This window comes from Ctenocephalides felis, unplaced genomic scaffold (genome assembly GCF_003426905.1).
Source record: "Ctenocephalides felis isolate EL2017-DRISC unplaced genomic scaffold, ASM342690v1 CF-g0.4_SCAFFOLD_01886, whole genome shotgun sequence".
NCBI classification, from domain to species: domain Eukaryota; kingdom Metazoa; phylum Arthropoda; class Insecta; order Siphonaptera; family Pulicidae; genus Ctenocephalides; species Ctenocephalides felis.
The window spans coordinates 71,575,859-71,601,271 of record NW_020538040.1 but is presented as its reverse complement, the minus strand read 5'-3'; the positions used below and the strand labels follow the sequence as shown (position 1 = coordinate 71,601,271).

At 27.6% G+C, this 25,413-nt stretch overlaps 4 protein-coding genes across 7 annotated transcripts in view; 2 read left to right on the top strand and 2 right to left on the bottom strand.

The window, feature by feature from the left end:
• Positions 1–578: 578 nt before the first annotated feature.
• On the bottom strand, positions 579–11,892 carry LOC113377510 (proteasomal ubiquitin receptor ADRM1). The gene is made up of 6 exons (XM_026617862.1): positions 11,716–11,892; positions 11,318–11,650; positions 10,652–10,857; positions 5,689–5,858; positions 3,354–3,613; positions 579–946 (listed from the first exon to the last, which is right to left on the bottom strand). Exons 2-6 carry the CDS (start codon positions 11,645–11,647, stop codon positions 722–724), a joined length of 1,191 nt encoding a protein of 396 aa, XP_026473647.1. The 5' UTR covers positions 11,648–11,650; positions 11,716–11,892; the 3' UTR covers positions 579–721.
• A 608-nt stretch (positions 11,893–12,500) lies between these two features.
• LOC113377511 (pre-mRNA-splicing factor 38) lies at positions 12,501–13,769 on the top strand. The gene has a single exon (XM_026617863.1). The coding sequence runs from the start codon at positions 12,670–12,672 to the stop codon at positions 13,594–13,596; it is 927 nt and encodes a 308-aa protein (XP_026473648.1). The 5' UTR covers positions 12,501–12,669; the 3' UTR covers positions 13,597–13,769.
• Positions 13,770–14,627: 858 nt separating this feature from the next.
• On the top strand, positions 14,628–15,130 carry LOC113378178 (DNA-directed RNA polymerases I, II, and III subunit RPABC4). Its single transcript, XM_026618703.1, has 3 exons — positions 14,628–14,803; positions 14,868–14,960; positions 15,061–15,130. The coding sequence occupies exons 1-3, from the start codon at positions 14,743–14,745 to the stop codon at positions 15,081–15,083; spliced, it is 177 nt and encodes a 58-aa protein (XP_026474488.1). The 5' UTR covers positions 14,628–14,742; the 3' UTR covers positions 15,084–15,130.
• Positions 15,131–19,944: 4,814 nt separating this feature from the next.
• Positions 19,945–25,413, bottom strand: part of LOC113378296 — a 148,278-nt gene continuing 142,809 nt past the window's right edge. For all 4 annotated transcript variants that reach the window (XM_026618827.1, XM_026618828.1, XM_026618831.1 and 1 more), the window contains exons 11-15: positions 24,244–25,216; positions 24,009–24,179; positions 23,421–23,674; positions 22,705–22,925; positions 19,945–22,362 (exon numbers count right to left, since the gene is read on the bottom strand). In XM_026618827.1, coding sequence (XP_026474612.1) covers positions 20,138–22,362; positions 22,705–22,925; positions 23,421–23,674; positions 24,009–24,179; positions 24,244–25,216 — 3,844 coding nt within the window. In that variant the 3' untranslated portion in view covers positions 19,945–20,137. The remainder of the gene's footprint in view (positions 22,363–22,704; positions 22,926–23,420; positions 23,675–24,008; positions 24,180–24,243; positions 25,217–25,413) is intronic.

Below are 25,413 nucleotides of genomic sequence, written 5' to 3'. Positions count from 1 at the left end.
TGTTATTGTGAATTTAATTTGTATTTGGTATTGAAAATGTTTTAAATAATAAATGAATTTTAATTATCTATATGTAAATTTATACTTATTACTTATTATCAGCAACTATATTTATAATATTACTAAACAGTAGAAGAAAATAGAATGCAAAACTATATATATATATATATATATATATATATATATCAATTAAAATTACTGTATAGGATGAAAATTATAACTAATCAGTAAATATTATAACATTTATTTTTTTTATATTTTATAACCAAGCTTTAAGATGATAGAAAGGGTATATTGAAGTAATAAGACCAGTAACTTCAGTAAAAATATAGGATAAGTTAAATAATTAAAATAATGAAATAATAAACTATCATTGTTCAGTCAAACCATTTATAAATTACATTATTAGAGACACATTAGCAATTTTCATACAACCGATATAAAAAGATTTTTATGTTAGCAAAACTTTATTGTTTTATCTTATAATTATTGAAAAACTTGACTTAAGCCCAGATCATATATATATATATATATATATATATATATATATATATATATATATGTGTGTGTGTGTGTGTGTGTGTGTGTGAAGTGTATGAATAAAAAAATTCTAATGCAGATAGACTTAAACAATAAATCAGAATTTTATTATACATTTTTATAATTTCAAAATAGTTATGTAAATTATACAGTGCTAAGAAAATCAATACACAATTATTGGTCAGCCTAAAGAAGTACCATCTTCTTTATCCTTTTTATCTGTAGAAGCCGCAGAATCCTCAGACTCCTTTTTTTCTGGCTTGCTTGGCTTGCCCTCAAGAGCTTTGACAAACTCTTCAATATCTCCTTTATTAGCAGCAGTAACAGCTTCCGTATTAACATCAAATTGTGAAACAACAGGGCCCAACTGACCTGATTGTAATGCATTTGAAAACATTGATACAGCCTGAAAGAAAAAAAAAATCAAATTAGTTTTGTAATTCTGACATCATATATATTAGGTTGAAAAAAAAAATCCATTATTTTCGCATAAAATTTCATGTAAAAATAATTGAATGAAATAATAACTCTCGGAGTTATATCGAAGGGAGTCATATCTGAGAATTTGTCATATCCCTAACAAGTACTGTATCTGTTAACATGTACAGATATGTATTTGCTTATGGTTTTGTACTACTACAAAGGAAGATGATTCAGTTCGAAAGAAGTGGTTGTTTTGTCATTTCCCTGGCAATTTTATCTTTTTCTAGGTATAAAATGATTCAAAATATTACCATATTTTCCATAAAATACAAAAATATAATTGCAAAAATACAAAACAATTAAATTGTGTTCAAATGTGAACAGCTCAATCCTGAATTTGTTTAATAGTAATGGTTCATAACGACAATAATCCTTCTCCATGAATGACCGTAATCAAGAATATATATTCCGGAAATTACACAAATTAACTGAATTTTATAGCCTAATAAAACTATACCTTAGTTTGCAAAATGTATCACTGATATCAATAGTATACAAACAGCAAAAAACATTATTATATAATTACTGTTACACAATTAAAATTATATGTGAAAAGTAGTAATATGCTAATCGAATTACCGATTATACAATGAATCCTCAATAGTAGAAGGGGAATATAATGTATAATTATTTGGTGACTAATATTTTATTACAAAAGATTTGTTCTTATTATATATAAAGTTTACTTTCATATAAAAACAATTAAAGATTTCAATGTTTTCTCTTCGAAAATAATTATAAAATTGAATTTGATTTTTAAGCTTTCCATTTTTACTTTTGTCAATATTGCAAGAAATATGAGTCATTGTTTCAATCGCCTGGTTGATCTAAAAAATTTACAGCCTGACATTTATTATTAAATTTTGGACACCTCTCGGAAGCGGAGTCACATCCTAGTCAGTTTGGCTTCAGATATAATAAGCCATCTCTACTAATTATATATATATATATATATATATATATATATATATACTCGTATATATATATATATATATATATATATATTGATTGTTTCTTTTCCGAACAGTAAATCCAATAATAAAAAACAATTTGTTTTTTGAAGATGTTTAATAACGACGTTTTGGAACTAGATACATTCCATCATCAGGTTTACTCAGTCAAAGACAATGTTTTTTGAAACTATTGATTAACATTAATTAATGATGGTCATTACAGATTATTTAGAAAAATTATAAAGGAATGGATTATGTACCAGTGTAAAGAGTAATAAAAATTAACTAAAAAAGGTTTTATATAAAATTGAGAAGCATAAAATTATTTACCTGTAATTATTTATATATCCATATCACTAATATTTTTTTTTTTTTTTTTTTTTTTTTTTTTTTGTTAAAAACACTGGATTTTTTCCGAGGATATTTGTAAATGTTTTGACTTCACAAGACTAACACACTGATGTGGAGTTCTGTCGGCCAGGTGTAAGGGATATGTACGGAATTTAGGCAAAAATAATTTTTTATGGCTGTTGTATTGGTAATTTACGAAAAATGGGAATGTGTTGCTTCAGTAAATGTTGAGAAATATTATGTATATATACATGCACACACATATGCACACCTACATACACATACATACATATACATATATCTATATATTCATGTACATATAATTATATACACGAACATATACGCAAGTACATGTATATAGTGTATATACAAAAACATACATATAAGCACATATATGGATGTGCATATATTACTACATATATACATTTATATATACACACAAAATTATTAAAGGATTAATCGTTTTTAATTAGGTTTAAAAAATATATATCTTATAATTCAAATTTGACCGAGTTTCTTCATATTATGAATAAAATCAGGTACTACTTTTAGCACTCAAAATCAGTATAAATTATCACTAGATTTAATAATAAGGAATTTTTCATAATCATTATTTCTCAACCATTTTTAAATAATGTTCTGCTTCAATTCAAATATTCATGATGTGGTGCGGTGTGTATGAAGTGTAACTTACTTCAATTGTTAAGTTTTGATTACTGATACACGTAAATGTTAAATATCATCAAAGTTTCAAGTACATGGCATACTTCTATGATATTTCATTCTTGACATGAAATTTGATAATCTATTCTTATAATAGAACATTCTTATATACATGAAACTCGTGACCAACAGAACAACAATAAATCGATAATCAAAGATATGTCGCCCATAAAATTTGAAACTCACCATATTTTATCTTTGAATATTTTAATCAAATTGAATTTAGGTACATCACTATGTACCAATATTGTAATTGAAATAATTGTTTATGTATATGCGTTAAGTATATTAAATAACAAATACCTGGTGGAATTGAGGAGATGCAAGAGTGTCCCTTAGAAGCTCTCTAGAAGGGGCTGGTTCTTGTCCCGCGGGAGGTAGATGTGGTTCCAGTACAGCCACTCTTTCATCATCTTTAATAACAGTTTGTAAAGCATCTACATTAAGGGCTGATGCAAGATCAACACTTTGCTGAGAAGAGGGAATATTGGTTCCAGTCTGTCCATCCGGAGACGTCAATGTAGATAGGTAACTTTGTAAATCTGACAGTTGTATTGGATGCCCTAATAGAAAAGAATATTATATTTTATATGTATACTTTGTACAATCTACATTTGTGCTTGAAAAAACAAAAATTGAAAATAAATTGGAACAACATTTTTTTTCCAAGGGCAATTATTTTGTTGAAACAAGAAGAAAGTTCTCAAAAACTGCCATTTTTGCACATTTAGCTCTGTATCTTTGAAATGGCTGGACCTGCCTTTGCCAAAAACTAATCATCTCTTCTCCCTATCATTACAAATTGAATGTTTTTTTAAATCATTCAAATCAGATACTCCATTCTCTCAAAAACTTGATTTGTATTTTCTGCACTCTTTGCTCAGTATATCCGTAACGGCTGGACCTGCCTTTGCCAAAAACTAATCAGCACATCTCCCTATCAATAGAAATCGAATTCAAGATCAAGTTAAGAATTATAACATTCTAGATCCTCCCCCCAAGAAGTAATGCCTAACGGCGGTTTTCGTGGGGACCAGAGGCAAGGGCAAAGCGGAGGTTTTAGTCGGTATTATACCAGGGCGTTCAAACGTCGATTTTCGGCCCATTACTATAACTACCTTACGGGATGTTAACTAGTTGAATCGCATTTTGCTCTAAGGCAAGTTGTATGCACTTCCCGAAATATGTAATAATTGACCTAATTAACCGAAATTGAGATTTAAATATTCAGATAAACTTTTCAACTGTTTATTTCGAAAATAAAGTTTTTTATTTTACTTAAATCTAAACATTGTGATTTCTAATTGACATCTCTCAAACATATTTAAATTATCTGTAATAATATTAATTATAGTGCACGAACATGTGTGTGCTTGTTATCCTAAAATTGTAGCTTATTATTCCAAATTTTAATTAATCTATATATTATATACAATTCAACCAACTTTCATAGGACTGTTTAGTGCATGAACTTCATCGCCATGTTAAATTTCATTAAAAATATTGAAACATTTTGTTTTAAAAAAATAATTTTTTTGTAAAATATTAAGCATTGCTATAAGAAAATACTGGAACGATTGCATATATCGTGTATGTAGTCCGTGATTTCATTTAATTTTAAATTAATGGTAACATATTTTACACAACTAGAGACATTATGTAGGCTGCTCACTTACTAATAATTCCAAAGCCATTCCTAATTTCTAATAGCTTGGCCGATCTCGATACCCCAATCGCGGCTTTTAAATTTGCGAAATTAAAATTTTGACTTATAATATCAATAAAGCGACTTTTGACACAAATTCTGACATTTTTTATCATATATTTTCAAACTTCGATTGATTTTTAAAATTAATTGACTTGTCGTAGAACCGTAATATTTTAGTATGTTTTTTAAGACCTAAAGGATCTATCAACATAAAGAGTTTCATCAAAAAATTTTTTCAATAGTCAATCACGAAGAAACGGCTCGGCCTATCTATCGTTAAAGCATGTTTCATAAGATTAAGCATCTTGAATGTGTTCCGATTTGCGCTGGCCTGAGAGCCTCTTGCCACATACAAATATTCTGTTTTTACTACGAACGAGATTGTTTCGCGCATGAATTGTTTCGACTTTTGCTATCCTGAGTACGTCTCGCCCCTTTATTTATATATTACCTTCAAACTTTTATCTAAGCAGTGATTTTTAGCCTTTTTGTATTTCATATATATCTATGAATGTGAGCATAACAATACTTTTTATAGTCTATAAAAATATTGAATTGTTGAGTAGATTATTATTCCATAAAGCTTATAAGTTTATACTTTCAAGTGGATAATTATTATATAATTGTTCAAAGTACGATTTAGTAATTTTTGCGATCTGACTTATTTTTGCTTTGCCATGAACAGTTTAAAAACAAATTAAAATTCTTAATTTTTTTTTTAAATGTTTTTTTTTTATTATTTTTTTTATATATATATTTAGCCATATTTGAGAAAAAGTCGACATACACACTTTTTCCAAATTTGGTCTCATTCGATTCATATTGATTTGAAAAGTCGAGAAAACATAAAATTAGCAAAACGGATTTTTGAGCGAAAACAAACTTCTCCTCCAAAAAGTTAATAATCACTAGTGTATCAAGCCAGCTTACTTGTTGGTGTTGATTTATCATCTAAACTTTTAGTTTTGCCATCAGATGTAGCTGATGGTTTTGTAGAATCTGTAGTATTTAAATCTCCAGAGTCAGGAGAAGCAGCAACTGCTCCTGATGCATTATTTGATTGTGACGCTGGTGTACTGTAACGACTTGATGCTCTCCTTCTAAAAAGAAACATAGCACTCAAAATGTCATCAAACTCGACTTCAATTCATGTTATACCAATGTTTTCATAAATAAAAAAAAACATTTCAAATTTCTTTTGATAATCAATTTGTTTATTTTATTATATAATTTTTTTTGTTACTTTTGTAGGTAAGTGCATGTGTTGGTGTCTTGAGGATGGAATCTATACAGTTCCATAGACAATTAATCATATTTAAAAAAAAAAAAAACAAGTTTTATGGGTGTGGGTATATATATATATATATACATACATATGTGTATATATTTTCAATACATACATATACATATTACATATATTCTACTGTATATTATGGCTTCATCTTATCAGGATACAAAATTGTAAGTTTTTTTTTATAATTATTATTGTTTTTCTATGATTTTTTTTTACATATTATTTATTCAGTTTTAATTTTTATAGTTATATTGATTGCCACTGAATGAAGGCTAAGATACTAGCCGAAACGTACGGATTTTAAATTTATTTTTAACAACTCCCATACTATTTTTTAATGATGAAACACCTGACTTTTAAACTCAAAATATATAAATATATGTATATGTATACTAGCTGACCCGGCAACCGTTTGGAAATATTTCTAGGCCATTTTTAGTATAAAAAATGGCTAATTCTAAATGTAAAAGAATATAAGTGGTACAAGTGAAAGGCAGCTAACACAAATTGAATTACCCACTGCACATATAGATGTTCCTACCTAATCTGAAACTGATTTTGATATTCAAGGTTTTGATCTATTATTACTGCACTTTTCATTAATTTTTGAATTATGAGAAAAATTTCCAGTTCTTTCTCAGAAACAGTTATCTTCAGATTTCAATGTTTAATTTCTACTTTTTTTTGCTAAAATTACTCCTTCTGTAAGACAATAAAAAATGTGTACTTCTTAATATAATAATTTTATGCATCTAGTTTTATCGGTGGTAACTATTCCTTTGCCAATAACTAAGAATTGTTTTGAATATGTTACAGCGGACAGAGCACATATATTTAAGTTTTTCTATAAGTTGAGAAAAATCTTGATCAAAATTCAATGAAAAACTACACAAAAAAGATGATAATTGATCAGTTGTCAAGCTATAAAAAACAAAAAATACAAGGTACAAAAAATATATGTTGGCCAATTGTGTCATACTGATCGTGATTATAAAATTTTATAGAAATCGTTCAAACTGTTTCGGATGAGTATTGCGGCAAACATGATGATACAAGAATTTTGTATGTATATATATATATATATATATATATATATAATATATATATATTAACAAAGTCTAGTAATCGGGCATAACATTCCCCGTTTACTTCTTTATCTTTGCACTGGTTCAGGGAAACTGTCAAGTTCATTGTCTCTAATACTTATTTTGAATTCAATGGCTCTTTCTATTATCAAATTTTTGGGACGCCAATGGGATTATTAACACTTTCCACTCGAGAGTCGGACTGCTAGTGGTACGCTGCGCTCGGAATATTATAGTGCTATACATATCTCTCAACTCGTAATTTTTTTTTGTTTCAGATTTTTTCAAAATGTGGTAATATTGCCATTAAATATAGTTATTATGATAATAAAATAAAAAAAATTAAAAATTGAAAAAATCAGCTATATTGTTTAAAAAATTATAAAAATTATAAAAAATTATAAAATTATAAAAAATCTATTAGAATTAATTACAAAAATTTGTGAAAGTTACATTCTGAGAAAAATAAATAAAAAAAGACACTGCGTATATTAGAATATATATTATAATGGCTTACAAAATAATAAATGTACATAGACAAGAAAACAAAAATTAAATTCAACATATTACCATTATCATTGAATTCAATATATATATATATATATATATATATATATATATATATATATATAATATATGTATATAAAATAACATCTCTAGTAAAATTTATATCTCAAATAATAATGGGAATCATGAGCTAATAAATTAATTTGTTATATATTAATTTTCAAAATTAATAAATTCATCAATAAATGAATGTAATAGTAAATTAATTTAACATGAAGAAAATTAAATGTTGTAAGTTTAGTTCGCGACGACATCCGAGCGGAACGGTAAAACATATCATGCCGCCGGAGCGGCGACATCCGAGCGCAACGGTAAAATGACTATGCCGCCGGAGCGGCGGCATCCGAGTCGAAAGGGTTAAAATCTTCCAATTTAACACTAAGATTAACTAATTGTAAGTACTATTTACACTTTTAATTTTTCTTTTCACTCCAATTCAATTGTTTTAGATTTTAATTTCATTTTTAGTTTGCATTAAATGAAGGCTGGGATTATAGCCAAAACGTATGGATTTAAAATAAATTTTTGAAAGAAATTCATATTTTTTATTGATGTTATGCCCGATTACTAGACTTTGTTAATATAAATATATATATATATATATATATATATATATATATATATGATTTAGTAGTTAATTTTGATGTTGAAATATGTGAGTGAGTTCTTGAGGGCGATACATCAAACAAAGAAAAGCCAAAGATTTATAAAATAATCTTTATTTCCAAACGTTTCGACATTCAATTTAATGTCATCATCAGTGGATCTAAAAACAGTATGAAAATTAGCATATCTAGGTAATTATAATATATGTGGATTGGTAAAGGAACTATACAATAAGAGAAAAATTAACAAACAGCAACACTTAACGACAAACCAATTATAAAAGATAGGAAAGGTAGTAGAGATTAGAATTAAATAAATAATTAAAAAATATAGGCAAATATATATATATATATATATATATATATATATATATATATATATATAAACATACAATATATGTAAACTCGTATATATGTAAAGCAAACAAAATATTTATGAAGATGGATAATACATATAAAATACAAGTGGACTTACATTATGTTGGTTGGTTACATATAGAGAGGTGTACACAGCACTAGAGATTGGCACTAACATTTATACAACTAACTTGTCAACACTATGCATTTTTTATAATTTTTTGTATGATGTAAACAGAAAAATGATAGTTTTATTGAACCAAAATGTAAGTAGAATTATGTAATTTCTGCCACGACTTCTGTACTTTGCAAGTACCGAGGCATGTATAAATGCCAACACGTGTTTTGAGAGACCATACAAACCTAGCCTAACATTACTAGTTTCAACTCCGACCATTTTCTACCTACCCGCCCATAACAATCCTGGAATGACCCTTAAAAATCTCTCAAAACACGTGTTGGCGTTTATACATGCCTCTTATTGTATAGTTCCTTTACCAATCCACATTTAATATAATTACCTAGATATACTAATTTTCATACTGTTTTTAGATCCACTGATGATGACATTAAATTGAATGTCGAAACGTTTGGAAATAAAGATTATTTTATAAATCTTTGGCTTTTCTTTGTTTGATGTATGCCCTCAAGAACTCACTCATATATATATATATATATATATATATATATAAAGTGAAAGCTCCTTTTTCACAGGGGACATGTTACATAAAAAAGACTTGAGTAAAGAATCTGCAAATACAGGATGGCATTTCACATGGTGTTATAGGGAATACGATCCAACGTAATAAAATAAAGAAAACTAAACATTTTTGAGAACTTTTATGTAATACGCAATCTCCATATTAAACTGATTCCATATTAAAATTAATCAGTAATAAGTTCAGCATCACATCTAACGTAATTATAGCACTTTATATCAATTACAATAATATATTCTTAAAATAAAGGTCGATTTATAAAAGTTTTACATTAATGTTAAATGTGGTACTAAACTTATTACCAATTACTTTTAATGTGGAATCTGTTATACTTAAGATATTGCATATTACATAATAGTTTTCAACAATATATAAAAAAAAACATTTTTAATTATAATTTTTGTACATTTAGATTATTTATGGTGAGACTAAGGTAATGGTTTGAAAAACTTTGTAATATTGTCTTGCCCAGCAGTTTTTGACTGCTTCTTTAATACAAACTGATACTCAACAGTGATACCAGAAATTTGCTTATGTTCATATAAAAATCACACAGATTATTTTTAATTCTTTACTGAGATATTTCAAATTAAATTTGTTGTAGAAGCGATTGAAGGGATTTGCTCTTTTTCAATAAACTGGGAATGTGGATTTCATGTCAATTTGAATCAAATTTGACTGTTGTTTTCATTCTATTGGTTTACATTCTTAAAAACACTGATAGCGGCTAAAACGGCTTTAGCGGCTTATATCAAAGTTTTCTTTAGTTCAAAAAGACGACATTTAGCCGAGGATTTTGGGTTCGATAACTATTGGAATCCGTGAATAATGAAATTTTAAGCCGGAAAGTGGGTAGCAATTTGTTTGACTGCAAATGAAGGAAGTGCGAATAAAGAACTTTATATATATATATATATATATATATATATATATATATATATATATATATATATATAGTTGAAAATTACTTCAATAATGGGATACACAACAAAACTGAGTACAAATAAACTAAAGAAGTTGAAGATAATTGCACAAATTGACACAAACATTAAATATAAATCAAATTACATAGAAATTAATAATTCTGCTAATATATTTTTTATACAAAGTGCAGTAAGCTAAATTTTTTGTTTCCAGATATTAATGGCGTTCTTAAATTTACTACGAGAAATTATACAAATTCAAATGTAAAAAGAAGCGTTTATAAAATCGCAAACACAAATATGCAAACTGCATTAGCACTATAATATTGTATCTGATACATACCCCATTGGGCCTAAAATTGAATTTATTCTTTCTCCCACACCGCCAAACAATTGCATCAACTGTTGCTGTGACATACTATTCAATAGATTCTGTAGTTCTCCTTCAGTAGCTGGTCGAGGTTCACGAAATCCACTCATTGATGGAGGATTGTTCAATATTTCATTTATGCGCCTGCACCATTCATCATCTTTGTCAGTCTTGGGTTCCTAAATATCAAATAAAATATTCTTGAAATTCTAAAAAGTAGAGTAATAAATATACAGTATATTTGCAAAATAATTATGAAGCCTAACATATATAATTGAAATTATAATGCGTGTATTTTAAAATAACCGAGTATTGAATACTTAAAATTTTAAAATAAAAATATCAATTATATAAATAAATTAAACAAATTTATGTGAATTATCCTCTCACAACATAATTAAATAATTCCATTAAACTACAATAATCTTGAACATAACTACAAATTAGATTTCACTAGTTTCAGATAAATTTATAAAAACCTTTTAAAGCACTAAATTGCATGGGTGTTTCCAAAACATTATAACTAGGTATAAAATAATAACATTTAAATTGCATTAATTCAAATTTTTTGAAAAAGATTCAGAATTAATAAATAATGCAGAAACAATAGCATAATTTATTTCCATCATTTATACTTACTTGCATCCAAAAAAATAATTTTCTAGAAGAAGTCTTAAACTTCAATACATACACTCGACCAGTTGTACATTGGCTAACTTTAACAAATTCGCAATCATCAGGAAAAATGATAAGATCATCTTCCACAACACCGGTAGTTCTATCCTTCCAGCAGAAATGAATTAAAGAGTCATCACTTTGGTATAGGTAAAGAAAACCTTTTCTTTTATCTGGTTCAACCATTTTATCTTTTAATGTCATTCGACCAGCTCTGAATTCAACTAAATGCTTTACTCCACCAGAACTGCCACCAATGGCATGACTATTTCCAAAAAGCGCACCACTAGGCATTTTCTGTTGAAAATAAAAATTATTAAGCATGCATTCTTAATTAAAATAATGTTAATAAAGATGCATACGCTTGCAGTTAGTATTAATAAACGTTAAGTATTCTCAAAAGAATGCCGAGTTCATGAAGTACTCTCTTTAATTTGTTTTTCAACAAGACAAATTCTTCACAGTTAAATCCTAAACAATTCTATTCGAGTAAATTAATATTTATAGAACAAACGAAACAAAATTTGACAATGACTGGCTAAATCATCCGTTTTCTTACTTATCCATAGAATAGACAAAATGTGATTACGGTTGTGCATGGGCATTTCACACAAAGCTGGCTATACCTAGTAACTATCTATGGCTCGCGAAAAGTATATAAAAACGATAAAAACTATATAAAACTATGTCGTAAATACGCAACTTAGACGTTTAGTTTTATTGTTTTAAATAATGTTTGGATATTTGGATTAATTCGTGCGATCTTGCAATTCTGGCGATCATGGGAATAACTCAGTGTGAAATTGGCTGTCTAAAACAATAAAACAATTTAAATCTCCGATCATGGTATACCCTAACACATAGATAAATAAGCATAAGCATAAGCCCTAACACATACAGATTAGGAAAGTATCAAATATCAAAATAGAAAACTGTATGCCCATGTATGCCTATGCCAAACCCTGGGCCAAAATGTGGATTTTATCTTATGCTCTATGGCAGTGACATCTCAAGATCGATGAACGATATTTATCACCATAGATAAAAGAAAAGTAGAAGATAGAAGAGTTTATCACAACTCCTTCTATCTATGTCACTATTGAGAATATTCTGTGTGTTAGTGCCTGTACGCAAAACGGCGGCTTAATGTCAAATGTCATATCCAGTGAGAAAACTTAGTTTAAAAAATAAATAAGTGACTAAAAATTAGTGCTTAATAAATATTATCTGTTCAAATTTAATGTTATTTTTTGGGGAATAATCGAGTTGTATGTGCTGAGATATTTATAAGGTTATTGGTTTCACATAATAAAGTCATGGCGAATAGAACTGTTCGTGATGCCAAATGCATTAAAGGCACAAATCCCCAATATCTCATAGAAAAGATAATACGTTCTAGAATATATGACTCAAAATATTGGAAAGAAGAGTGTTTTGCCTTGACTGCCGAATTATTAGTTGATAAAGCTATGGAATTGCGCTATATAGGTGGAGTACATGGGGGCAATGTTAGACCATCTCCTTTCCTATGTTTAGTTTTAAAAATGTTGCAAATACAACCTGAGAAAGAAATCGTTGTAGAATTCATTCGAAATGAAGAATTCAAATATGTTAGAGCCCTAGGTGCTTATTATATGCGATTAACAGGCACTTCCCTTGATTGCTATAAATATTTGGAACCTTTATATAACGATAACAGAAAATTAAGAAGACAGAATAGGCAATCTGCCTTTGAATTAGTTCATATGGATGAATTTATCGATGAACTGTTACATGAAGAACGAATATGTGATGTGATACTACCAAGGATACAAAAACGTCATGTGCTTGAAGAAAATAATGAAATTGAACCAAAGATATCAGCTCTTGACGATGATCTTGATGAAGATATACCAAGTGAAGATGAGAAGATGGAAGAAAGCACAGTAGTAGAAAAAATAAGTCAATCTTCAGTAAAAGATAAAATAACCGAAACGAAACAGTCAAGTAAAAAGAGACACAGATCAAGAGAAAAAACTGATCGCAACGATGAACGCATTTCTCATCGCAACAGGGAGAAAGACAGATCTCGAAGTAAAGAGCGCAAACGAAATCGAGATCATGAAAGAGAAAGAGAAAGGGAAGCACGACATGCACGTTCAGATGATCGTGAAAGGACTAGACGGGAATCAGATAGAAGAGATAGAGACAGAGAACGAGAAAGAGAACGTGAGCGGGGATCCAGAAATAGAAATCGATATTAACATTATACATATTGATAGTTTAATTTTTTTCATTTAATACATTTGTCATATTTTTATAAATACATCCTAATGTATTTATTTGGTTCATTTATTTTTGTACAATCCCGTCACATAAACAATGAATACACATTGTCAGTAAAAATTAAGGACAAAACTGAAACAAGTATATTTCCTCCAATTAAAATTTGAAACCTAACTTTTTTTATATGAAATTAAAGTTCAAGCTAAAGGTGAAGCACAAAATACCTTAGGAAACAAAAACAAAATCAGTAACTTATGTGCTTCTCATTGCTTGTGTCTTTTCTTGCAAGTCATTTTAATAAATTTAATAATTATTTTGCATTCATCTCCTAGATCATGTTTGTATAAATGTCCTAGAACCACAACCTTTATGAAACAATATATTAAAAATAGTATATGCTCAAAATACTAAAATAATTATTGCCAATTGTATCATATAATATGGTCTCTAAATGTTGAAACAATCATTTAATAATTGCTAGTCCTATCATATCATATCATGGATATTTAATTGATGGCTGTTAAATTTGTAAATAATTCAGATGCTTTAAACAAAAAATCTAAATAGGAGCAAAACTGGAACTTAAAAATAGATTAGTTTCGCAACGACAAAATTAAATAATTTTAGTTCTTTAGTATTATCGTGCGGTGGACAACATAATGCATATTTTGCAAAAACCATATTATACTATCGCACAATATTCAATAAAATGCATGTAAAGTTTACTTTTTAATGTTTTTCTGATTTTCTAAACACTATTCCTAGACAAGACATAAAACACTCTTGATTTATTCGTAATTAACACCTTAACACAACTGAGAGAAAGGTTTTAACAGGATTTTAAACTTGACAGAAGTTTGTTATTAAGCAATACATAGATTTACAAAAAAATTCAGTTAGAGCCTAGTATTCAAGTTCACAAATATCTTTTTTTAATTACGTAGCTTGCGCCGTCTACAGCCGTGAACCGTCTACATCCTTCCATGTAGAATGTGTACTCTTTACAGATATGGTTATTTATCTATGCCCTGCAGTTTTTTCGACTATGAAATGTCAACGGGGTTTCGAAGTTTATTATAGGTTTGAGAAGTTAAGCTTATATGTAACACTTTAAATTTGTTAAAATGTCAGAGCCTAGTTCAAAAGAATCTGCAACTAAAATACCTATGGTATATGTTTGCGGAGGTAATGATTTACAGAAATAGCATATACTACTTTTTCTTTCGTATTACTAACCTTAAATTTTTAGAGTGTCACAACGAGAACGATATAAAGCCGAAGGATCCTATTCGTTGCCGTGAATGCGGATACAGAATAATGTACAAGAAACGCACTAAAAGATGTATCCTTTTTAACTTTATCCCAAATAAAATTAGTCAAATAATATGGTCTTAATAGGGTTAAGTTTTCCATGTGAGATATTTACCTTAATGCACCTATAGTGGTTGTATTTGACGCCAGGTAATTTTAAGAAGCGGAAGAAGATTTGAAGATTTGATTGAATTTGAAGATTAAAACAAACAATGTAAAGATCATTTTATTTGTTATACAAATAAACATCATGACTGTAAATAAGTAAATAAATACATTTGCTAGCATTACATCAGTAAAATATACAATGTGCTCTATTTTACTTTTATGGAAGACTTTAGAATCTGTAGGGCATTGTATTTCTTGTATTGATTGTTTTTACAGAATTGTTTGGATCCAGAAGATTGTTTTCTGATTGGCTACCATTTATAATAGTAAACTTTAAATAATTTATCATTGAAAAATAAGTCAATTTTCACTATAAATTTATTATTTCATATTTCTTTATAGCACTTTCTTACATAAAAATATAAGTTCATTGACTGATCATGAAATCATTCAGTACTGCCAGTCTTCTTAATCATCACACATTTGTATGTAACAATTCATATTACATTTAATATCTAAGGATAATTTAAACATTTTATTTGACTGTATGCCATTCTAAATAACAATATAAATTCTCTATTTGAAAGCCATTTTGATTGGTCATGTGCGGGTACACCAGCTAGGTTGTTTAATGATATGAAAATTTTACAAATTTGAGTCAATCACAAAAAATATTGTTCAGTCATTAAACATAACAATGATAACGATGAATTTGTATACAAATATATTCATATATATATATATCAATATTCGAATTTTAAGCAATAGCCGTAAAAGATAGTTTTATGAACTGATTAATTTTGCAAATTGAAAAATGAAAATTGGCAGTGAACATACGGAATTGAAAATTTGGTCAGATTATTACATTGCAATAAATACAATTTTTGTATCATTATAATGTCGGATATTCATTCCTGCCAGAATAATTTTAATAAATTGCTTCAAAATGAAATGGCTACTAAAATTCAAATACAATTTCATATTTTCAGTGTGTATTGGAGGAACATGCACAAATTTCTAATCTTTATAAAATCAATACAAATGTAAAATATTTCCAATATATATATATATATATATATATATATATATATATATATATATATATACTAAACTTGCATAATTCAGAATGTTTCTTACAGATTTTTCTTCTGGAAAATAAATTCAAAACCAATAATTCCAATTGCGGTATATAGGCACGGTATTAGTTATTTTATAGTACAATTATATCAACACACAAACATATTTTAAAACATTCATTGATCTATAGTACATATATACACATAAACCACATAAATATATTTATGTATAAGTAAATATGTGCAGAACATAATTATGTGTATATATACATATGTAGAAACATATCCACATGTAAAAATGTACACATATATATGTATGTATATGCATATAACTTGTATAATGCAATATATACACATAAGCATACACTTCTCTAAATATATACCAACACTTGTTATGTACATTATTAACACATTAGAATATATGCATATGCTCATATATATATATATATATATATATATATATATATATAATGTGTGTGTGTATATATATATATACAAATGTTTCAAAATGTTTGAATCGGAATTCTTGGTTTTAAAACTTTATTTGGCTGCAGCATCCTAATAAGATAATTACTCAATTGAGGTTTAAATTTACGCTTCAAGTCAATGTGAGTATTAGTCAATGGGCTAATAAATATGATATAAATAAGTGGTTTAAAAATTCATACAAAGTTCTAAAATTAAACATTAAGAACAAACCTTAGAAGGATATTAAAACTCACTCTATACATTTCAATTTAATGGTAATTAATATTATATTGATTTACTAAATAATAATTAAGATAGTGCTTAATTTTGAAATAAAATTTGTCTATTATTAAAATTAAAAAAATATCTCTCAAAACGTATAAAAATCTTTAAAGAATTGAAAAAGAGTAATTATTTCATTGGCATATAGCTGAATATCAAAAACATCAATATATATATATATACATATATACACACACACACACACACACACATATATATATATATATATATATATATATATATAAGTATGAAATATGAACACACAGCACTCTTTTTTGCACTATTTATTAAGTATTTGAAATTTTACAAACGTTTTGAGACTCAGTTTATCTCATCATCAATGTAAAAATTTTATCTATTTTTATAATATTAAATTAAATATCTATCTTTATATTTAATTTTAATCACTAAAATCATGGTCCTAAGTTGTGCATCGGATTACAATGCTCTTGTCCATATTTTAGTTATCAAATATAAAATTTTTACACTGATGATGAGACAAACTGAGTTTCAAAACGTTTGTAAAATTTAAAATATCTAAAAACAAGTGTTGCGAGTTCATATTTCATAGTTAATTTAATATATATATATATATATATATATATATATATATATATATATATATATATATATATATATATATATATGTATATGTGTGTTGTATTGAATATAAAAAAGCAATAAACATGAAGAATGTGGCTGGTTGGTTTTAACTGTTGATTAAGTTAAATTGTGTTAAGAACATACAAAATTGTTGTATTTTCCACAAGTATATATAAAAAATATATAATAAAAAAAAAGAGCTCGCACTGGCTGTCTAAAAAAAATGAGCCCACCCATCAAAAATTTGCTTCCGACGCCACTGTATATATATATATATATATATATATATATATATATATTTTTGTAGAGTTTCGAACAACAATCCAAAAATAATACAAAATAAAAAAACAAGAAAAGTTTTTAATAAACAATTTCTTTATTTAATTATTTGTTTACTGTCAACGTTTCGGAACTAGGTACGTTCCATCTTCAGGACATCTGTCAAGAAACATGATCTTGATAAGATTTAAGCAAACAATATGTTTAAGAATAGAAAATAGATTTTTCTTAAATAATAAATTAATTGTAACAAATAATAATGTACAGAAATATGATAATATGATCAAAATGAAAATGATAAAAATAAATGAGTGGATTATCAGAACAGGATATTAAAAATGATAGAAATTTTTTGAAAGTTATGGAAAAATTTTTTAAGAAAGGATTAATGATAAAATTGAATTAATTAAAAAAAAATTTTTCCATAACTTTCAAAAAATTTCTATCATTTTTAATATCCTGTTCTGATAATCCACTCATTTATTTTTATCATTTTCATTTTGATCATATTATCATATTTCTGTACATTATTATTTGTTACAATTAATTTATTATTTAAGAAAAATCTATTTTGTATTCTTAAACATATTGTTTGCTTAAATCTTATCAAGATCATGTTTCTTGACAGATGTCCTGAAGATGGAACGTACCTAGTTCCGAAACGTTGACAGTAAACAAATAATTAAATAAAGAAATTGTTTATTAAAAACTTTTCTTGTTTTTTTATTTTGTATTATTTTTGGATTCTTGTTCGAAACTCTACAAAATATACACAAATCCAAGACTCTACCATTCAATATATATATATATATATATATATATATATATATATATATATATATATATGTAGCTATGTGGTTCACCAAACAGTAAAAAGTACATTGTAATTTAGTTCATCTGGCATCTATCCCTGTTTAACAAAGCAACACTAAATCATTTTTCAATCAACAAAACCTTTTTTATTTTGGCGATTCAAATCTAACATTTTGCTGACCGTCAAAGCAATAAAACAAATTGAATGAAGGCATAAACAAAATACAATTATAAATGCATTACTAAGCATAGAAATAACAATCCACGATGAATTAAAAATGAATAAATAAGCTAAATGTTGTTTCTTTGTGTAATGCTTCTAATGTATAGTTGTATATATCTATTTTAACACTCGACAATAAACAATTTGTAATGTTTATTACTTGCATAAAAATCTTATTACTACTATTTTTTATTCTATTTTTTAGTTTTATTGCCCTGATGAGGAGAAAAATGTAATGGTCAAAAAGACTACAGAATAAAGAAAAAGTTAAATTTGAATAATTTGGATACTTTTTTATGAACTTGATAGCTTGATAACTGATAAACTTAATGGAATCTTACTATTAACTATGCAAATATTCCTTGTAATTTATTACTTTTTTATATTCAATAAATTATCTGTGATTATTTCTGAAATTATATATATATATATATATATATATATATATATATATATATATATACAAGTGAATTTATATATGCATACATGTATGTTATATATGTATTATAACTATATTGATTATAAAAGATTTGTGTGTTGGTTAATACTGGTCTAAAACTACTGAAACATTATAAAGCTTTAATTGTTTAATTATTCAAGACTTTATAGACACATATACAACTCTTTATATATTATTATCTGAAAGATTGCGCAAGGAAACTGATCCTTTTGCCATGGAATGTAAAAATACATCATGCGCTGTGAACACACACAAATTATATGATATAAGTTCCGTTCCTGTAGCAATGTATATATATATATATATATATATATATATATATATATATATATATAAATTATACACATTCATATAACCCATTGTAAGAACATGGCACACATTGTGATAATGGTTTATCCCCCCTTTGTTTTATATTTAATCTTGTGTTAGTGTTGAATTATCAACTTGTACTACCGTGTAATTTGCATTTTATGAATATGTATATGTGATTGTTTGCTCGCAATCATATTCCCAATCAAAGGTCATGCACAAATAATCTTCAAACACATACTCTTATAAATGACAAATACATTTTGCTCCTTATTGATAAAATATCAAATAGTCAAGACCAATAATGAGTTACAATTTCATGAAAATATTTAATAATATTATATATGGCAAAATAACATCTTAATATATTTTTATCTAATTTGAAGTACCACAATATATGTTATATTAAAAAGAACACAACACATCATATCATAAGTAGTAAATAATTACAAATCTTTCTCTAATAAATATTTCATGGGCACGCACTATATAATCATCTATAAAAAAAGATTCTTCTTATAATAATCTACATATTTCATTTCATTTAATCACATTTGAATTTTTTTTTAAATAGAGTTAATTTGGCACTAACTGTCACTGACTTTACATCGTTTGCTATCAATTACTTTGCCATATAAATCTATTTCATCACACTTTCTTTTTATATCACTATTAAAGGATGAAGAAACATTCATTAGTGATGTTTCAATTCCTTGCGAATTATGTTCAGTATATACATGCACTTCCAGTTCTTTAATAGTCTCAAAACTACCTTTGCAGATGCTGCAGCTATTAAAATTGTCCACTGTTTTCAATGAATTTTTAAGAAATTCTTCTGAAGAATTCTGTGGACTCATTGGTTCACCTTCACTATCACTATCACCGCCAGCCGGTAGTATTGGTGGAGCCATTATGGCGGGATTCCAAGTTCCTTGTTTGTTAGGATCTTTTTCATGCAATTTCTGTGCAAGAACTTGCAAACTAGCTAAAGAGTTATCACAGTCTGTTGTATCAATATCAGTTAGACTGACTCCGGCCCTTTCAATCTCTGCGTATGTTCCAAATGGCAATTTACCTAAACACTCCAATCGCATAACATGCATTTTGCTTCTCAAATGCTTAGCTAAGTGGCCATGAATTCTGAATGCAATCTTACAATCAGAGCAATTAAAAGGTCTTGGATTTGATGTTGTTGGAGCCCCAAAAGTTGATGCCATAGATACTTTGTTATGGTGGGAAACTGATCTTTCATGCTTTTGTAAATGACCTTTAGTTCGAAAACTTACAGCACAAGCCTCACAACGAAATGGTCTTTCAAAATAGTGAATGTTGATATGCAACCTTAGCTGAGAAGGCTTTGAAAATGTTTTAGAGCATATGAAACATACAGATCTTCCATCTTCTGTAACTCTGCCGGCTTGGAACTGACTTCCAGGAGAAGGAAACTCATTTGGTGAACCTGCTAGTTTAAAACTCAAACCTCCAGCCCCTACAACTACTTTTCTTGCTGGCATGTGCTCTGACATCTGTTTTTGATCAATTTGTTCATTGGAATCTAAAATATCATTTTGCGTTGTATCTAATATATTATCATTATTTGATTTTGTTAATATTTCTAATTTTGATGTTCCAATATCATTTTTTTCTTCGAATAATTCATTATTTTTCGATTTCTCACTGGTTATTTTAAGATATTCAGATGCAACAATTTTAGCATTATCAGTTGCACTTTTGACACTATTTGTAGTATCTGATTGATTGCTAGTATTGTTATCAATATTTGTTTCTAATTTTGAAGAACACGCAGCAATTTCAGCTAATGTATCTATACCAGATTTCTCAACATTAGATATAGATAATAATTGTGATTCACTGATACCTGATGGTTTTCTACATCCAACCAAAGATTCTCGAGTTAATACAACAGAAGTTGTTGCAGCTGAACATGAAGCAGGCGCTAACCTACTGGCTTCACTGGCATTATCCACTGTTTCAGCAAATCTAGACATTTTTTTGTTATGTAAATCTTCGGCATTAAAAGTTGTGCCACTAACTTGAAACCGATTGTTAGTATATTGGCTCTGTTTAATTTTTGTTTCTTGCAGTGCTTTTTCTGTTAAATAAGCATGAAACATAATTTCATCACTAACTTTTGTAATATTTGGTTTATATGATTTACTTGCACTAGTTACTAGGTTCGTAATTACTTTCATTGGCTCATTATCAGTTTCATTTGAAATGATATTAGTATTTCTTAATGATGATTTAGTGGTGAAATCTATTTGCATTTTATCACGAGGTTTAGTTAAATCAATTGGTTGAAAACCATCTGGTGTCAGTTGTTGATCATAATAAACATTATTGACTGATTGGTGATTAGATATAATGACACTATTTTGCCTTATTGAATTTATAGTTTTAGCATATTTAAATGGCATTGAAGAAGCAACAGTAACCATTACAACACTATTATCATCAATTCTCTCATTGTTACTTCTTACATGAGTTTTATCTTTTGAAACAAGTTTTTCACTATTATCTTTAATAGTAATGATTGGTAATTGATCTTTAGAAGATTGATGCAAATTCTTAGAAATATTATTCACATTTTTCTCAAGAATTATTTTCTCACTGGCCTCAATTAATTCTAATTTCTGCAGTTCATAAGGATAGGTACATGGTCTATTGGAGGAAATCAATCCGGGTGTAATATGTGATGTTTGTTTCTCAGTAATAATGTGGCCAGAAGATAAAGACAACAGACAATGAGCGGCTTCATGCTCCGGCAATCTTGATTTAGACTCATCAGTATCTATGAATTATTCAATGTATTTTTTTATGATATCAAGTTTGTAAATTATTAATTATTTCATTACAAATTAATTTGCAAGAGTATTTTTTTCAAAATGGCATGAATGTATTTAATATATACATAATTTAGTATGCTTCAAAACCATATCTTATTATATACTAAATACTGAAATTTATTGGAACGTGATAAATATAAAATTATTGATTGTACGTATGGCATATTTTTTCTGTATATCTCCAATATACATTACAATAGCTCTGAACAAACAAGAATATGTTAATTATAAACAGTAAATTTTTTTTTTATGTATGTTCTATCATTTATCTAATATTTTATGCATACCACTTGACTCTGTTTCCCCTTCGTTCCCCTCATCGGCATCAGTATCAGTCTCACTATCAGAGTCTCCAGAGACTCCAACAGATTCACAGAAACCCCCTGCAGGATCCACACAGTCATCTTCCTCAACAGAAGTTGGTATTGGTTTAATGCCTAGTTCTACACATTTCTTATAATGAGCTTTGCTCTTCATATGTTTTGTTAAATTCCCTTTGGTTTTAAAGCTATGAATTAAAAAAAAAAAATTAACTAATGTGTGATGGTAAGATGTTAGGAATTATATTGTATTATAAAATAAATTTTATGATAATAAGTTTATTTGAAGTTATAATAATACTTCGAATGTAAACTATAGGAAATTGTCTTGTAAAATTATTCTAAATGCTTAATAAAAAAAAAACTTCATTTTGTCATTTAAATATAAAACATAAATATATGATCAATTATATGAACTTGTAGCGTTGTATAATGAGATAAACTTAAATGATACATTTTAATACAAGATTAATAGCTCTAATTGACAAAAAAAATATAAGCTATATTTTCTTTAAGTTTATATAATAATACTGTGATTACGAAATTATGTAATACAGATTGTAGATTTAAGGATTTTTAATCTACAGGCCTTTGATAAGTGATTAAATAAATAAGCGATGGAATTAAATAATAACTAATGGAATTAAATAATAAATAATAAACATTGTCAATAAATATCTAACCTGAATGCACAGTGTCTACATGTAAATGGTCTTACATCAGTATGCGTACGTGCATGCTTTTTTAACATAGAAGGCTTCTTGCATCGTATGCCACATTTTGAGCACACATATTTTCCACGTCCTCTGCCCCTAACATAAGTATATTCCTCATGGCTTTCAAATCCTTCGGACAAGTTAAGTTCAGATTGTTTTTGATCAATTTCCTCGGAATCATTCAACTCACTTGTTTTGAATACATCACTGTTATTCATACCCTACATAATTTAAATATTATTATATACATTTATTAAATAAATATGCAAATCATAACACTATGCATGCAAATGATTCAGAGTGCAATTCAGCTAATATACTATATTAGATTACAACAATTTTTCAGAAGAAAAAATTCATGAAACCTATTACACAATCTGTTTATCAACGATCCAAGACAAACCATACACCTTTATAAGAGCAACCCAAAAGGCTTAAGCTGTCATACCCAATATATGTCCAGATTTTAACTGCATTTAATAGCATTTACATTCAATAAAAAATTGTGTTAATTTTCTGACGGTACTAAACTGTGCATTGAAGATCTGCAGTTACCTGACTCTTAACAGCATTTTTATCAAGCCAATATGAAGAGTGTGTTAAAACATCATCAACAGTTCTTGGTTTTGCAATTGATACACGCTGTGGACGATGTCTAGAATCATAAAGAGCCATAACTTCAACAGGCGTCATTTTTAAAGGATTCGGACATGCCTCTGAGCATACCTAAAATTATATTATGAGTAATTAAATTCAATTTAGTTACTTCAGCGTACTATAGATGACTTACTCTCCAATTGCTGTACATTGATAGTGTATGCTGATTTGCCACATACATCGGTTGTAAACGATTCAATGTACAGTAATATGCTTTTGTTGAGCATTTAAGACCAAGATATGTGTAAGCATGTCCATTAAGATATAATTGGCCAAATGCTTTCGCTGGTCTTGGAGTTTCGGGTGAAATCAATGGCAGTGTGTGAGCATTTGGAGTTATTCCATGATGTTTCTTTGGTGTGAATGTACCAGGTTTCAATGGCAGAGAGGATGGTCGTAAGAATTTACTTTTACCTATTTCAGCACTGTTTCCAGAAGAGTGCATATTCTTTCTAAAGTACAATGTTTCCATAGTTCTAGAGTTGGATTGAACATTTGTACATAAATTTGTACTAGATGTAATATTAAAACTCTTTGCAATGATCTTTTCTTCAATGTAACTACGATTACTAGCAGTATCCAAAACGGGCTTGTTTAATATCTCTGACTTTGATATCAGATTTTCAAAATTAAAATGTCGCTCCTCTGAAACTGGTATTGTTACATCAACTGTTGCATTCACATTTTTGTTATTTAACCGTTTTTTTTCATTATCATTCACTTGATGATAGTTTATTGAACAATCTCCATTAACTTTTGATTTATCTGTCGAGGACATTTCTTTATTCAATTCTACTTGTGTATTTGAAGACACAACCATTTCTAAGCTTTTGCTTTCATAACAATTAGCAATATTTGAAAACCCATTTTGATTTACCGAATGATTATTAAGAAGTGTGTTGTAATAGTTATTTTCCAGTTTTAATTGATCTGTATTAATAATTGGAATGGATAAGTTAATTACATTTGAAGGAGTAGCATTAGACGAATTGATGGTATTTATGGACGCAGTAGAAAGTTTAGAAAAACTATTTGCCAATGAGACACTTAGTTGTGGACTTGAAGTTTTTGGTAATCGAGGACTGGTTGCTGGACTTGCTCTTACCCTGTAATTTTTTTTGAGAATTATCAAGAAAACAATCAAAATAAACACACACACACACACACACACACACATATATATATATATATATATATATATATATATATATATATAGTGTGTGTGTGCGTGTTACTTTTTAACAATGTGATAAAAAATCAATATATGTACATGTAAAATATTTTGTGTTAGCTATATCATATT

What these genes read in the sequence shown, in the direction of transcription:
- LOC113377511 (XM_026617863.1), top strand. Translation starts at nt 12,670, where the DNA reads ATGGCGAATAGAACTGTTCGTGATGCCAAATGCATTAAAGGCACAAAT.
- LOC113378178 (XM_026618703.1), top strand. Translation starts at nt 14,743, where the DNA reads ATGTCAGAGCCTAGTTCAAAAGAATCTGCAACTAAAATACCTATGGTA. An exon ending in TATGGTATATGTTTGCGGAG is followed by an intron (nt 14,804 to 14,867) that starts GTAATGATTTAC and finishes TTAAATTTTTAG; the next exon opens with AGTGTCACAACGAGAACGAT. An exon ending in CAAGAAACGCACTAAAAGAT is followed by an intron (nt 14,961 to 15,060) that starts GTATCCTTTTTA and finishes ATGCACCTATAG; the next exon opens with TGGTTGTATTTGACGCCAGG.
- LOC113377510 (XM_026617862.1), bottom strand. Translation starts at nt 11,647, where the DNA reads ATGCCTAGTGGTGCGCTTTTTGGAAATAGTCATGCCATTGGTGGCAGT. An exon ending in AATTATTTTTTTGGATGCAA is followed by an intron (nt 10,858 to 11,317) that starts GTAAGTATAAAT and finishes TTTGATATTTAG; the next exon opens with GAACCCAAGACTGACAAAGA. An exon ending in TGATAAATCAACACCAACAA is followed by an intron (nt 3,614 to 5,688) that starts GTAAGCTGGCTT and finishes CTTTTCTATTAG; the next exon opens with GGCATCCAATACAACTGTCA.